The sequence below is a fragment of the Corvus moneduloides genome, chromosome 19 (assembly GCF_009650955.1).
Source record: "Corvus moneduloides isolate bCorMon1 chromosome 19, bCorMon1.pri, whole genome shotgun sequence".
NCBI classification, from domain to species: Eukaryota; Metazoa; Chordata; class Aves; order Passeriformes; family Corvidae; genus Corvus; species Corvus moneduloides.
The window spans coordinates 7,859,017-7,873,519 of NC_045494.1; the positions used below are offsets into that span (position 1 = coordinate 7,859,017).

General features: G+C 55.0%; 1 protein-coding gene across 1 annotated transcript; it reads right to left on the reverse strand.

The window, feature by feature from the left end:
- Positions 1 to 7,317: 7,317 nt before the first annotated feature.
- Positions 7,318 to 13,799, reverse strand: FOXJ1 (forkhead box J1). Its single transcript, XM_032129368.1, has 3 exons — positions 13,722 to 13,799; positions 12,456 to 13,006; positions 7,318 to 9,749 (listed from the first exon to the last, which is right to left on the reverse strand). The coding sequence occupies exons 2-3, from the start codon at positions 12,951 to 12,953 to the stop codon at positions 8,949 to 8,951; spliced, it is 1,299 nt and encodes a 432-aa protein (XP_031985259.1). The 5' UTR covers positions 12,954 to 13,006; positions 13,722 to 13,799; the 3' UTR covers positions 7,318 to 8,948.
- Between the last annotated feature and the right edge of the window lie 704 nt (positions 13,800 to 14,503).

Sequence of the window (14,503 nt, forward strand, 5' to 3'; positions counted from 1 at the left end):
AGAGCCGAAAGGAACCTCCCTTGGGGAGCAGCTGTGTGTGTTTCCCCCAGTAATGCTGTTTATTTCTTGAAAACCCACCGAAAAGGTTCCCTCACCCTTTATGGAGTGACAGTCCCTTGGAGCAAAGTGGGATAGATACGCCCACCCCCCATGCCAGCTGTGTGGGGTGATAAGGAGTGAACAAATGTACAGAAATAAATGTACAGCACTGTGTAAAAACTGCTGGACCCCGTGCAAACATGAGGTGCAGCACAACATCCAAGAGGAATCAGCAGGGGAAAAAGAGAATCCTGGTCGAATATAAGGAGTCCAAGGGGTTATTTCGGATAAAATTAAAGCGTAGAAATGCCGCAGTTTGAGCGTGTGTTAAAATAAGGCGAAGCACACCCGGCTGTCCGGGCTGCCAATGCCGCCAGGTCACGGCTGGCTGTTTCCCCAGCAGCGGGTGCCGCCGGCGGAGCGGCAGCTCCGGGACAATCCCGGTCCTTTCCCGCCGCTGCTCCCGCCCGGTCCCCGCCAGCCGCGCTCCTCGCGGGCCCGGGCGCGCCCTCCGAGCCGCAGATGCCGCGGTGCGGCACGGACTGCCCTGGTGACACAGCAGTGGCCAGGAATGCCGCGTCACCTTCTGCTCCCCCCTCCGTGAGGCACAGCAGAGAGGAAAAGCCTCTTTTTTCCCCCCACTGGAGAAGGGATTTTTCACTGTCAGCACGGGCGCAGAAGGTGGGAAATTCAGGCGATGTGCATCCTCCGTGCAGGGCTCGCTTGGGGGTTGGTGTGGTAATAAGAGAGTTAACGAGTCCCTTTTAGTGTATTTGCTAAGCAAAACCGGTTCCAGCGCTCCGAACCCCAAGACAGCGGCTCGGATCGGAGCCCAGCACCTTCGGGGCGTGGAGGCTGCGGGGTTCCAGCAACGGCATCGCTCTGTTGTTCAGCAACGGGAGTTTGCACCACCACAGGCATGAGGAAGTGGCACCTGCTGGCGGGGACGTGACAGTCACTTCTCTCCGAGGACAAGGTGTTCAGGGCGTTGGCCACCCAAAATGCCACAGGAAAGAGAACTGAGCCTGATTAACAGGGGGGGAAACTGAGGCAGAGAGGGGTTTTGCTTTGCCTGCTCAGGGCTTGGCAGTGGATTGCTGGATCGACCCAGATATCCCCCAGATTCCCGTTTCTACTGATTGCCTTTATGGTGGCAAAGGTCATTGCACGAAGGTGTAATCTTGACAAGATTTGGATAAATTCAATTAATAGTAACTCTTAAAGCAGGGACTTTCTGCCCCTTGCATGGTGGCTTGGTACTGCTCACCCCAGGAACAGCTCCTGCATTAAAATATAGTCATTTTATTGCAAAAAAAATGAATTATGCCTGCTCTTGGCTCCCACTGGCAGGGTTGATCCTGCTCCTGCAAGAGAGTGAGGACAGTGAGGACGGGACAGCGGGGATGCAACAGGGCAGCAGCATTCCCAAGCCACAGGAGCTGCCCGAGGATGTAGTGAGGGCAAAACAAGATTAATGCAGACAGGAGCCTCCAGGAGAGCTTTGCATTTGATGTGGGAGAGGAGAGAGATCAGAGTATGGAGGAGTCAGGATTAACATAAATTTACAAACCTTCCATTCTGGGCTGCAGGGCTGTTCTGGGCTGTGTTCCCCCATGGTGTGACCCACCAGTGCCCCAGGCTGCAGGAACACTCGGGAACACTGGTGTTCCCTCTTCCCTGGACACAGCCTGTTCTGTCTCCCCTCAGGTTCGCTGGACAGAAAAAGTGATCAATCTTCAGCCAAATTAATCTTCAGACAGAAAACCAATAGCTCTGAGCTGCCTGACAAGCCCCCAGTTTTCCCTTCCAGGTAGGGTTATAAGCAGGGAACCCCTGAAAGATGGAGTGAGTGTGCACAGGCAGGGCATGGGATGCACCCAGGCACGTGCCCTTGGCTGTTACGTGTCCATGAACTCAAAGGGATGAGACAGGAACCAAATCCACCGCAGGACTTTGCCTCCCTGGTAACGTCTCAAGCCCCTCTGACTTCGCTTTGATCCAGAGCACTGCAATGTGCCACAGGGATGTGCACTGCTCCCGGAAAACCAGGTCCGTGTGGGACAAGGGCTGGCACCTGGGTTTCAGCAGCTTCCCAGCCATTTCTGTGTGGCCCTGAGAAGGGTCATGACAGCATTGCTGCTCCAGGGAAGGATGTGGCACGGCAGGAATCGCCCTGAAACAGTGCCTGGCAGGAAAATCCCTCAGCAGCCCTCCCTGTTCCTTGCAGGAAGGAGCTCATGGCAATCAGCCCCTTCAAGGCTGGCCCCAGAAGTGCCCCCCAAGCCTTCAACTGTCACAGACACAAGCTGTGCTCTCCCTCCCTCTGGCTTTATTTGCAGAGGGAATTAAGGTCCTGCTGGGAAAACCTCCCCTGTGCTCTGATAACTGCCTGCAGAGCTAGCTCTAAATGGCTTTTTGTAAATGAAAACCCAGGATTAACGAGGTTCCCCTCGTCACTGTTTACTTAGTGTTCTGCCAGAGTCAGGGGAGCAGGGTAGAGACCCCCTGCTCTGGGCAAGCTCCTTGGGCCACCAAGGAGCTGGCACATATTGGGGGACCAGCAAGGTGCCACCCAGCACATAGCAGAGCCTCCCTGGAGCAGGAGGTTCCCAGATGGGTTTGGGATGGGTGGGATGCGTGTGCACGTAGCAGGAGCCTTGGTGCAGGGGACAGGGCAAGGCCAGGGCACAGTGTTTTGTGAGCTGGGGGCCAGGGCTGGGGGATGATGCTCATTTTCTTCCTACGCCACGTTGCTGGGGAAGGAAGGGGGGTGTTTGCCATGTGGGTTGGTGCTGGGCACACATCCCCCACGTGACAGGAACAGGGAGGCCATGCAGGGCTGCAGCTGGCCTCATCCCCTCAGCAAGAATTCACTCAGGGATGGCAAGGAGCTGCCCAGCGAGGCCATGGGGTTTGCTGAGGGGTGCAGGTCCAATGAGCCCTGTGCAGAGTCATCCCTTTCTGCCTGCAGCAGGACAAGGAGGTCCTCCCTCTATCTGCTGCACTCCCAGGGACTGGAGCCACCACAGCCGACCTTTGGATGTTTGCACATTCCTGCCTGTTAATGTGTCTCGTAACCAAAAGCTGCCAGGATGGAGCATTACTCCCCCCAGCACTTGCCAGGCTGCTCCCTCCCGTTCCCCAGCTGAGAATTGGCACCCACCCCGTACCGGTTGGGAGCATGGGCTCCTCAAAGGAGCAAAACTTGATGCCTCTGGTAGGAGCGATGAGCATCCCACCCCTTGACACCAGTGAGCCCCAAATGCTCCCAGAGCTCTTGGGGCAGGCAGCAGTCACCTCTCCCAGCCAGGCATGGGGAAAAGGAGCTCCGTTTCGGAGCAGAGCCGCACTTCCCTCGGCTGCCAGGCTGGCACATTGCCCGCCAGCACGGTGCCAGGCCAAATTCTTTGCGATTTCTAGGTCAACACCCGCCTATTGTAATGCCCTGAGCCCTCCTGCTGCCTGTGCCAGCCTCCAGCCCAGTGGTCCCTGTGCACAGGACAGGAGCGTCCCAAAGGATCCACACCTGACACTGCTCATCCTGGCTGGCCCATCGCGAGTATTTGGCCTCCATTGCTCCAAATTTGCAATTCTCCAAATGCCTGGCTCTGCCCACAGCAGCACCCCTAGGAGAGCTGTGTCCAGGGAGCGCACAGCTTGTACCCTGCCCCAGCTTCCACCTACTTTGAGGGGTTTAAGACCCATCCCAAGGAGTCAGACACCAAAGGCATGTGTTTGCTTTGGATTTCTAAAGCCATTTTCTCACTGTCATGATGGCAGTGAAAAACCCCCACAATCTCAAGACATGGCCTAACGCTCCAAACCTGGAAATAAATCACCTGGAAAAACACCCTTTGTAAAGAAATCCCCGTGGCCCCGGCGCTTGTTTGCAAACCGGCCAAGTTTCGACCTCGGAGTGACGTGGTTTCCCAAAGAAGGAGGCGATGCTGGCACAGCGCCGGCAGCTCAGCCCCTCCACTGGGGGGTTGGATGTGTCCCCCCATGCCCACAGGGACCCCTTTCCACAGCATGGGCCAGGCTGGAGGGGCAAGAGCCCTGTGGGGCTGCAGCCCCCTACTCGGGCGTGCATCGCGGGGACGGTGGGGCTGAGGATGAGGAGGAGGAAGGGGCAGCCGAGCGTGTCCATGTGACGGCTCTTACGCAGGGGCTGTTGCATTGTGGCCACCGGCTCTCTCCCCCCTCCCTGCCACGGGGCAAGCCCTGGCCTGCCGGGACATTGTGCCAGCTGGGAACAGCGACTGGCAACAGCCACTGACCCATCCCGGGGCTCCCTGAGGCGCAGAGGGACGCGGGCACCCGAGAGGACTTTAGCTGGATGTGCTCCTCCATGCCAGAGGGTGCAGCACTCCACACACCGCACAAGAACAGGGCTGAAATAGGTGCAGACGTGCTTCAAAAGTTCTGCTGAGATAATCAGGTTCGGACCCACCTCAGCCCTGCCTCAGTTTCCCCATGAGGGTGCTGAGAGCCATCCGGGCTGTGTGAGTGCCACAGGTCCCGCTGGGCCCTGTTGGCAGTGCAAGGTCACTGCTGGAAAAGCGGGACAGGAGCTTTGCCCCCCTCTCTGTTCTCAAAGCCACCTCCCCCAGCAGCCCTGCAGAGAGGTGTTTGCATCCAGCCTGATCCCTCCAGGCAAAGCCATCAGAGTCCAGCCGTGGGGCTCAGCACAGCCTGCCTGGACTTTGCTATGGCACCTCCAGCCCATCCGGTATGAAACACTAAAAAAATCAGCACCACAGGGATGGAGAGTCCCTGAGCTGTCCCCAAGCCCTGCCCTGTGTGAGCGCCAGGCTGTCCCGATGCCATCCCCATCCCATCCCATCCCATCCCATCCCATCCCATCCCATCCCATCCCCACCAAGGACCTGCTGTACCAAGTAGATCTCTCTGAGTGTGGTTCCCAAGAGATTTCACATCCATGTGAACTCCTGGATGCACGTTTGGGATCCTGGTTTTTTCCCAAACTTTGGAGGTTCATTCATTGTTATGCAAGGCGAGTCCATTCCCTACCCTCCTCCATCCTGTTTCCCCCTTCTCCCCCCCCCCTCACCACTCCAACCATCCCAGCCTAGGATGTTAAAATGGGCTGAATTTTTTACGATGAGAGGGAAAAATTTTTTTGAAATCTGGGGATGAAGAGAGAACCCATGAGCTGTGACCTCCTCCAAATTCAAGGCACCAAATCCACACAAGGAAAACAAAAGGCAGCGAGATTAGCATTTCCAAACAGAGCAGAGATGGCCCCAATCTTTGAGCTGTTTATTCTAGGGTTGATTTTCAATATTTAGGATGATTAGCAAGTGAAAGCCGGCTGTTGCCAGAATGGCTCCATGCCAGCCCCACACTCAATGGAGGGAAAAGAAAGACACGGCAAGAAAGGGAGAGAAAAGAAGGGCTTATGTGTATATTTTTTTCTCCCTCTGTGAGCGGGAGATTGGTTTGAGGTGTCAATGTTTGCCCATCAGGGAGGGATGATGGATGAGGGGACGTCTGGGGAAATAGCAGAAATAAATAATAAAGGAATAATTGCCATGTGCTTAATAACCAGCTGGGGAAGGACCTCACTAGGGCAGCGAGCTGAGCTTGCCGAGAGTTTTTGGAGCTGGGTTCTTCCCAGACCCTCTTCGGTGGGTGCTGATGGATGCCCCAAAACGCAGCCAGCTCTGGAGTGCTCTGGGAGCAGAGCAGGGGCGACACTGCCAGCGCGGGGTCCCCATCCCGTCCCCGCCCCTGTGCCGGGCGAGCCGGGGCAGCCCGCGGGGCTGGACCGGCCCCAGCCCCGGCTGCAACCCCGCTGCCACCGGCAAGCCCGGGCAGGTCCGCGGCTGCCGGGTCCCGACCCCGCTGCTGGCACCGAGCTTCGCCCCGAGCACAGCCGCGCTTTGTGTCCCGCGTCCCGCGGGAAGCGATGCCACCGCCCAGAGCACCCCCGGCTCCCGCACCTCCTGGCTGCCGCTTGAAAAAACACCGCCCCCTCCAAACTATCTCGCTGAAAGAAAGGAAAATTCACGTCCAAGTCGGTTTGGTTGCTTTCAGCTGCTGAACAAAACGGGGTTGTTTCAGGCCTCGACTGGTGCCTCCTTTATATTCACCCTTTCTCACTTTAAACCCCTCGACTGGCTCCGGCAGGCTGGAATATTTTTTCCTGGCAAGGTTGCTTATTTCAGTCCTCTGGCAGGGTGGGGATGCTGGAGGCTTCTCTTTTCCAGGGGGTTTGAAAACTCTACTACATGTTTGTGCCTGGCAAAACAAATTAAAGAAGTGGACTGAGGGGCAGGGGAAGTGCCAGCTTTTTCCGGCCCTGAAGTGCCACCAGTACTGGGGGGAAGAAGGGAGCAGCTCTTCCAGTGCTTCCAACACGGAGCCCAGAGGAGGAGAAGCCAGGACAAGGAATTCCCTAATGCCTTCTGGTATTCGTGGCCCCCAATATCCCAAAGCTGAAAGGAAAGCCCTAATCTGCCTCTAAATTCCAACCCAGACACACCAAAGCTGTTCCCCCAGGGGTAACCCTACATTTTCCCAAGGGCAGCAACCTCCCTTCCCAGCACAAAGCACACACAGACCAAGGCAAGTGTCTGTCCTGAGCCCAGGCCTTATTTTGGGTTGAGATTGGCTGGATCGGGACTGGCTGCTGGAGTGCCTGATGCTGAGGGGATCCAGGAGCTCACTGGGAAGCTGATAGGGTGCTCCTCATGTGCTGGGGAGAAGGCCAGGGCTGTGTCCTCGGGGCAAGAGGGATGGGATAGGCAGGAGTGGGTGCACCCAAAGCACCAAGCTGGAGGAGCCCCAGGCAGGGTCTGGAGGGGGATCTCTGTGCTGCTCCTGTCCCCAGCCTGTACCCAGAAGGACTCTGAAGCCACTTGGGCATCTTGGAGCATCTACAGGGCCAGGTGGAGACATGGCACAACCAGAGGCATCCTCCCTGTCCGCCCCAGGAGCTCCCTGCAGGGCCAGGAAAGGCTTTTCCCAGGGTTGGGAGCAGCTCCCAGGGCTCAGGACACAAGGCTGAGCAAGGTTGAACTTGGAGAATCCAGAAGGGACCTGTATTTTCTTACCAGCTAATTATCATACTTGTGTCACATAGGTGGTGTGTAACCATTGTCTCACTGAGGGTGGTTCATGCCTCAGTTTCCCCACAGGGAATTGCTGCACAGCTGTGGAAGTGGGTGAGAACTCCTGTGTCCTGGTACTGGTGTACAAGCAGGGCTGGGCTGGGGAAAGGAAACAAGGAGGCAAAAGGGCTTTTTTCTTCTCCATTTTTCTTTATTTATTATTATTTTTTTTTTTAATTTGTAAATAACTTTGCATGAAAAAAGTTAAATTGCACAAGTATCTCTGTAGTTCTCCAACATAATCCCCAAAGCAGGAAAACAGAAGAAAAACAGTGAGTAAAAAGAAACATTGTCAATACAAACAACTACACCGACCCCAAAGCCCCTCCTAAGTGCTTTTGTAACCAAAACAGAATCTATTTACAATCTTCCATGTCTTTTGCCAAGTCTAAGACACACCACTACAATTCCAGCTTCTACTTGCTCCTACCTAATGGCTGCTCTACCTCTCACAGCCTACAGCAAAGGAGAGGCAAAGAATCCGGTTCTTGAGAGCTTCAAGTCAAATTTCAGCAGCTCCCAAAATATTTCCAGATTACCTTGCACTGACCCTGCCACGCTCTCGCCACACACTGAGCCAAAGGGCCGAAGCTTCTCTTGGTGTCAGTCCTGATGTCTCTCTTGGCTGGATGGGACTTCATTTCCACTGCTGTCCCCAGAGCCTGTTGCATGCACAGTCTTTGGCCTGCGCTCCTGGATGGAGCCTGAATGTGGATTTCTTTCCTCCTCGGTCCCACCTGGGAGCGTTCGGTGTGGAGCGGCTCCATCGCCACCAGCTGAGGGCCAGGCCCTGGGGTTTTCCTTACACTCGGAGCCTGATGGGAGAGCTGGAGAAGTGAAGAGCAACAGGCTCAGACCAAAAAAGCGGAGAGGGGCTATGTCAGCGGGTGAAAGAGAGGGTTCATGGTGCTCCAGACCCTTTGGCAACTGCAGCAAGGATTTTTTGGGTACAAAAAATACAAAAGCCAGTTTTGGGAGCACCCCGGTCCCTGCTGCTCCTCCTCTCCTGCCAGGGCCAGTTCCTGGATTCTTCACAAAACCTGTTGGTGCAGGAGTCCTCCCTTGTGTGGTCTTGTTTTACAGAACAGTGAACACAAAACCTTTAAACAGTGAAAATATAAAACAACTCTCAAACTGCATTTCCAGTCTTCCCCTCCCCCCTTAAGAAATTCTAGTGCTAAAAAATATAGATTTCTTTGAATATATAATATGTAATAGATTATATAAAAACATCTAAAGAGGCACACTTGCTGAATTTATAAACCTTTTCTTCTTCCCTAGGCACAAGTCAGCTGGGATGTTGAACTTGGAGAATCCAGAAGGGACCTGTATTTTCTTACCAGCTAATTATCATACTGTACCTACCAACTGCACTGAGACAGAAAAAGGAAAGACAGAGAGAAACAGAGAGACAAAGAGGTGTGGAAATTGCACTTAAGTCTATCAAGTCTAAGCCACCAGGAATCTCAGGTCTTAGATGGGATTTTGCAGGTAATTTTAGCCCTGATGGAAAAGAACCCATCGTAATTCACATTTCTTTTATTAAAGTAAAATGTAAAAAAATAAGTAGTGTTAACTTCCTCCTCTTGAGAAAACTAGAGACTTCTGAGGTGCCCTTTAGAGACACAGCAGGCAGTTCCTGGGGTGGTGGGTTTTTTCTCTGGTGTTTCTGGGAATAACCTTACAATGAAGCTCATGGTAAAAGTCACCATGGGCATCTCTAGGAAATCTTGTCCCTTGTAAGTCCCAGCTTGGGGAGAGCATCCTACAAAAGTCTTACAAGAGGCGTGCCAGACTGCTCAGATTGATGACATCTGCCAGCAAAGAGGCATCGATGTCTTCAAACACCTGATCAATGTTGACACAGTTGGAGAGGTAATCGCTTGTCCCTTCATCCCAGGGGTGCTCCAAGAAAGTCGTGGCCATGAGGGTTTCGTTAAAGTCCAGGCTGTACTGGTTGGATTCAGTGACGATCTGTTCCTGCCCCTGGGGACACTCCATGTGTTGCCCTTGTCCTGTCCAGTCTGGCTCGCATGTGACAGGGTTGATGGAAGCTGGGAGCTCCATATCCACCAGAGTGGAGAAATCTCCGTTGAGGTTGGTGTTAAAGACAGTTTCCCAATCAAAGACCCCTTTCAGCGATCCCAGCTCAGTCTGCTCCTCCTGGGTCATCAGGGCCGAGCTGGGAAGCCGGGACGCCTTGGCCGTGGGCAGGGGCGAGGGCTGCTTGCGCTTCTGCCCCGCTTTGGTACCCCCCGGGTTCCAGCTCTGGCTGCTGGTGGTTTCCTCAAACTCCTTGAGCAGCTGCTGCGATGCCACATTGGCCTCGAGGACGTTGTTGGAGCTGCAGCAAGAAGTGGCCGGGCTGCCAACGTGCTGTGCTTCTTTCTGGACTCTTCCAGAGAAGGCCGGGTGGATCTGCACAGGAGACATCCTCCGCTTTTTGTAAGTCCCGTACTTGAGGCGGTTGGCATAGTAGGGGTCCAGCTTCCAAAATCCACCTTTCCCTGGCTCGTCTTTCTCCCGAGGAACCTTGATGAAGGACTTGTTCAAGGAGAGGTTGTGCCGGATGGAGTTCTGGAGCCAAAAGAGAAAGAAACCAAGGCTGAATGCTTGTCTGCTGCTGCGGGACCTACCTGCGTGGGGAGGCTGCTGGAGGTTTTCAGCAAGCACCTTGGAACAAAGCAGAACTGGCAACATCCAGACATCCAAGGCTACATGCCCAGCAGGAAATCCCTCAAACCCCTGAGTTTTCCCCCCTGAGTCTCCAGCAGAGTTTTCCTGCCTCCTGTCTCATCCAGCCAAAGGTGGCAGGAGCCAAGGGGTTCAAGGTAGGACTTGCCACCCAGGGGGAAGCTTTTGGGCAACTCTCCTTGGCTGGAAATTTGGGCCATGGGGCCTTGGATCATGCAGAGCACTGGGTGAAACTGGCTTGAATTGCTCTAGGCGTGGAGCTAGGCTGGAGGAGGTTGGATCCTCCTTCATTCCAAGGAGGAAGATGTGGGTGTCTATGCCCATGTCACAAGGCAGCACTGTGGGGTGGTGGCAACATCAGGGCCCTGCTGGCACCCCTGAGTTCATCTGTGTCTATTGTTAGTGTTGAGAGAAAAATATTTGGCCAAAACATAAGCACCGTGCCTTCCCCCAGCCACACTGGCACAAATCCGACGGGAGAACCCAGAAAGACACGTGGGCTGTTCCACCCTGTGTGTCTCCAGAGGTGCCTCCTGGCCCAGGGAAGCTCAGTGTGAAATCACTGCATCTTCATCAGCCACTGCTCAAATAAGATGAGGGGGAAAAAAAAAAAAGGGGAGGGGGGGAAAAAAAGAAAAGGAGGAGTTTCTGCTCCCGTCGAGCTGTTCTGAAACCCTGAATGTGCCTGGAGTGATGTGAATAATCAGAAAGGAAACTCAGTTATTGGGTAAATAACCCAGCGTTGGACTCCACAAAGCCAGGACTGTACTAAGAGATTGGATATGGTAGAGGTGGTGGGTTTTTTTAATGTTGCCTGGATATCTTTATGCTTATTCATCCATAATCCGTAGTGCCGAATAGGAAAAACAAGGCTCAATTGCTTAGAGCTGTTGAAAAACATGCACACACACACACGCACACACACAACAAAACCCTCCTCTGGGCTGAAGCTCCTTGGGTTTGTTGGCTCCTCTCCAAAGCACTCAGCTCCCACAGGAATATATCCATCTCCCCCCCCAGACTATGGGTGGCATGACCTTTCCAGGCTGTCTTCACGTACGGGAATCGGGATAGGGGATGAGAGCACAGCCTCGAAAAGAAAGAAAAGGGGGAAAAAAAAGAAAAAGAAAGGAAGGGAAAAAAAAAAAGTGAAAAGAAACAAAAGATTTTTTAAAAGGAAGAAGAAAAAAGAGAAGAAAGAAGAAGGAGGAACACAGATATTCCCCCACACAATCCAGGCTGTGGTAACTCCAGTTTTACTGTGTAATGAAATTTTACAAGGATCAGAGACTTGAAAGCTGAATTCTCTGCTCCCCATCTCTCCTCCTCATCCCAAACTTCACTCAGCCCAGGCTGAATTATTACTCAGCCGGTCAACATATTTATCATTCCTCCCTGCAACAGTCCAGGGTACCCCCTGCATCTCTGCAGAGAGGGATTGAAAACCTTCTTTCTTTTTTTAATGAACACATTTAATTAAAAATGGTGTGAATGCCCAGCCATGAAGTGTGCAGGAGAAAGTCAACCTGCTGGCGCCCAGCTCCTGCTTCCAAATCACTTTCATAGGTCCCCTGAGTGTAAGAGGGGGACCAAGATGGCCTTGGAGGGGGACCAGGAAAGGTTCCCTTCCCTGTGGTGGGCTTCAAGAGCCACTGGAGACCCACCTGCCTGGGGAGAAGGTGGGCAATGCCTGGGCTTTGCAGTGGGGCTCTCCAGCCCTGCTTGGATGGGCACTGCCATCAGGATTAGTGACACACTTCGGATTTGGGATGGGAACGACCCCAGCAGAGGGTTGAGCCCCGCAGGGCTCTCCAGCCCTGCCACATCCTAGAAAACCTCACGTGCCAGAGGTCCCCTCGCGTGATGGAGGAGGGTGGCGAGCCAAGGTGGCTGGGAAAAGCCCCTGGGCTCCAGGCTGCTCCCAAGCTGGTGAGCCTGGGGGCTGTCCCATCCCCGCCAGGGACATGCTCCTGCTAGCTGGGGACAGCAGCCCAAGTTAACCACTCTTGGTCTTCCCTCTGCAGATGTCACCAGCTCAGCCCAGTGATGGAGCCTCCGTGGCCTGTCCCTGGGGCCCAGAGCCCAGTGCTCTGCCCTGCTTGGAGAGCAGCAGCATTTCTGCTCAGAACCTCCCCAGTGAGAGACTTGTCCAACAAGTGGCATCTCCATCCCTCTCCTGTTCCTCATCCTTAGCACCCAGGCACACTCAACCTGGCAACTTCTCCATGTGTGCTCAACCCTGAGGGACTCAGGACCCCACAAGAGCTCCAGGAATGTAGGGACAGAGAGGCCTTTGCCTTGAAGCCAAGAGGAGTCTCAGGTGCCAGGAGCCCAACCAGTACCACCCTGCTCCCAAAATGGTCCTGGGCTCTCGCCCAGAACGGCTCCTTCCCTCTGCCACCCCTGTGGCCGTGGCATTTGTGCCCAGCCAAGTTCTTTCCCATTCTGTCCCTTCCCCACTGGCAGCCTGTGCCGCTCTTTTCCTGGTGGGATCCAGCATCCCTGCAGGATCTTGTTTTGCAGGGTGGAGGCTGTGGAAAGCCCTGCTCAGCCCTGCAGGGAGAGCGGCCAAGGCTCCACATCTCCTACCTGCCAGGTGGGATCGGCGTGTCGGAAGTAGCAGAAGTTGTCAGTAATCCACTTGTAGATGGCAGAGAGGGTGATTTTGGGTTTATTGCTGGCTTCCATGGCCATGCAGATGAGAGTGGCGTAGGAGTAGGGTGGCTTGACGTGGGGGTTGGTCTTGTAGTCGATGTCCCCTGTGAGATGAGGGGGCATGGCCACGTCGTGGTGAGTGGTGGAGGAGGTGGAGGAGGAGACGGGCGTGCAGGGAGTGTGGCGTGTGCCCTTGCAGGCCGGGTCAGCAGCCAGGGGCGAGCACGGGGACTCAAAATCAACCAGGCTGAACAGACTCTCACTCATCATGTAACAGTCCTGGGGGTCCGAGCCAGAGTATAACTGGGGGAGGCCAGTCTGGGCCACTGTGAAGTCCCTCAGCCACATGAGGTCTGGCAGGCTGTCATCCAGGTCTTCCTCCACGCACTTCAATTTGCCCTTGGCTTTCAGCGCTCGGCTCGGCCACGCCATGCCTCCCTCAGTGCTCCCCGGGCTGCACGTGAAGGGGAGGGATGGGGCAGATCCTGCAATAACAACAGGGACAGGGGTGAGGTTCCCCAAGGTGCAGTCTCTCTCTGACAGCCCTGGGTGCTCCTGGAGCTGCTGGGTGAGACCCATCCCTGGCGTGCTGTGCAAGGGACCTGCAACACCTCCCCCGAGGGGCTTTAGCACCCTTGAACCTTGGGGAAATTCCCTCAAACTCCTACACCTCAGTGTCACCCACTGAGCTGCTGCCCAGCGAGCTCTTGGCTGAACAAAGAATTTTTAAAAACCAACAAAAACCCCCTCAAACAACCAAAATCCAGCCCTGCCATCCCAATAAGCGAGGTTGTTTCTTGGGGACACACATCTCTGGATACCTGGCACTCGCAGGACTAACACTCAGCATTCAACACCAGGACAAAATACTTTAAAGTTTCCCCCCTCGCAGGCAGCTTCTCTCAGTTTGATGCTATTTCTGCTTTTACCTTCCCCTGGTACCCAGAAACAACTCAGGAGTGGGGTGGGGGAGCTGGCGGGGTCCCACCCCAAGCACATTCTCAGTCAGAGCAAGACGACAGCTTCAGACTTTGGGGAGTCCTGTGTAGGGGATGTGGATGTAAACCCGAAATCCCGAGTGTCTGGGCCAGGAGAGAGCGCCGGGAGGGCGCATGGCAGGAGCCGCTCCCCGCGCAGACCCACCTCCCCTAACAGCGCTTCCCATCCCAGCGCCCTCCCGGCTCCGCCGCATGCCCTTACCCCGTCCCGGTGTCGGCCCCCGACAGCCAAAGTTCACGGCAGAGTAAGAAGCTTCTGGAAAAACAGGAGACGGAGGGGGCGGGGGGGGGAGGGGGGGGAGGGTAAAAAAATACAAAAATAAATTAAAAAAAAAAAAAAAAAAGAAAAGAAAAGAAGATAAGAGGAAAGAGAAGCCCCGTGGGTGTCCGGGTGCCCCGTGCCGGCCGCCTGCGGTGTGCCCGGGCCGGGCCGTGCCCGCCGAGCCGCCGTGAGCCGCGGCCGCCCCGGCGCGGGGTTAAGTAGCGGCTCCGAGAGGCTTCGCGCGTTGCCGCGGCGACGCCGCGCCCCGTAAACATCCTCCGGGCTCGCCATTGGCCCGCGCGTTGCCATGGGGACGGGGGTGGTACCCAGGGATGCTGCGGGACCCCCCCAACCCAGCCCCGGAGAGATGAGGGGACTCCAGCGTGACCTTATCGCGGCTGTTCAGTGCCTCAAGGGAGCCGTAAGGAAGTTGGAGGGGGACTTTTGGCACGGGGGTGTGGTGATAGCACAAAGGGGAATGGCTTCCAACTGAAAGAGGGTGGGTTTAGATCGGATTTTAGGAAGAAATTATTGTGAGGGTGGTGGAACAGGTGGCCCAGAGAGGCCGTGGCTGCCCCATCCCTGGAATAGTTCAAGGCCAGGTTGGATGGGGCTTGGAGCAACCTGGGATAGTGGAAGGTGTCCCTGCCTGTGGTGTGGGGGGTGTTGGAACTGGATGATCTTCAATGTTCCTTCCAACCCAAACCGTTCTGTGAGTCTAT

Coding starts and splice junctions, on each gene's coding strand:
- FOXJ1 (XM_032129368.1), bottom strand. CDS start 12,953: ATGGCGTGGCCGAGCCGAGCGCTGAAAGCCAAGGGCAAATTGAAGTGC. Junction 9,750..12,455: donor ACGCCGATCCCACCTGGCAG/GTAGGAGATGTG, acceptor TTTTGGCTCCAG/AACTCCATCCGGCACAACCT.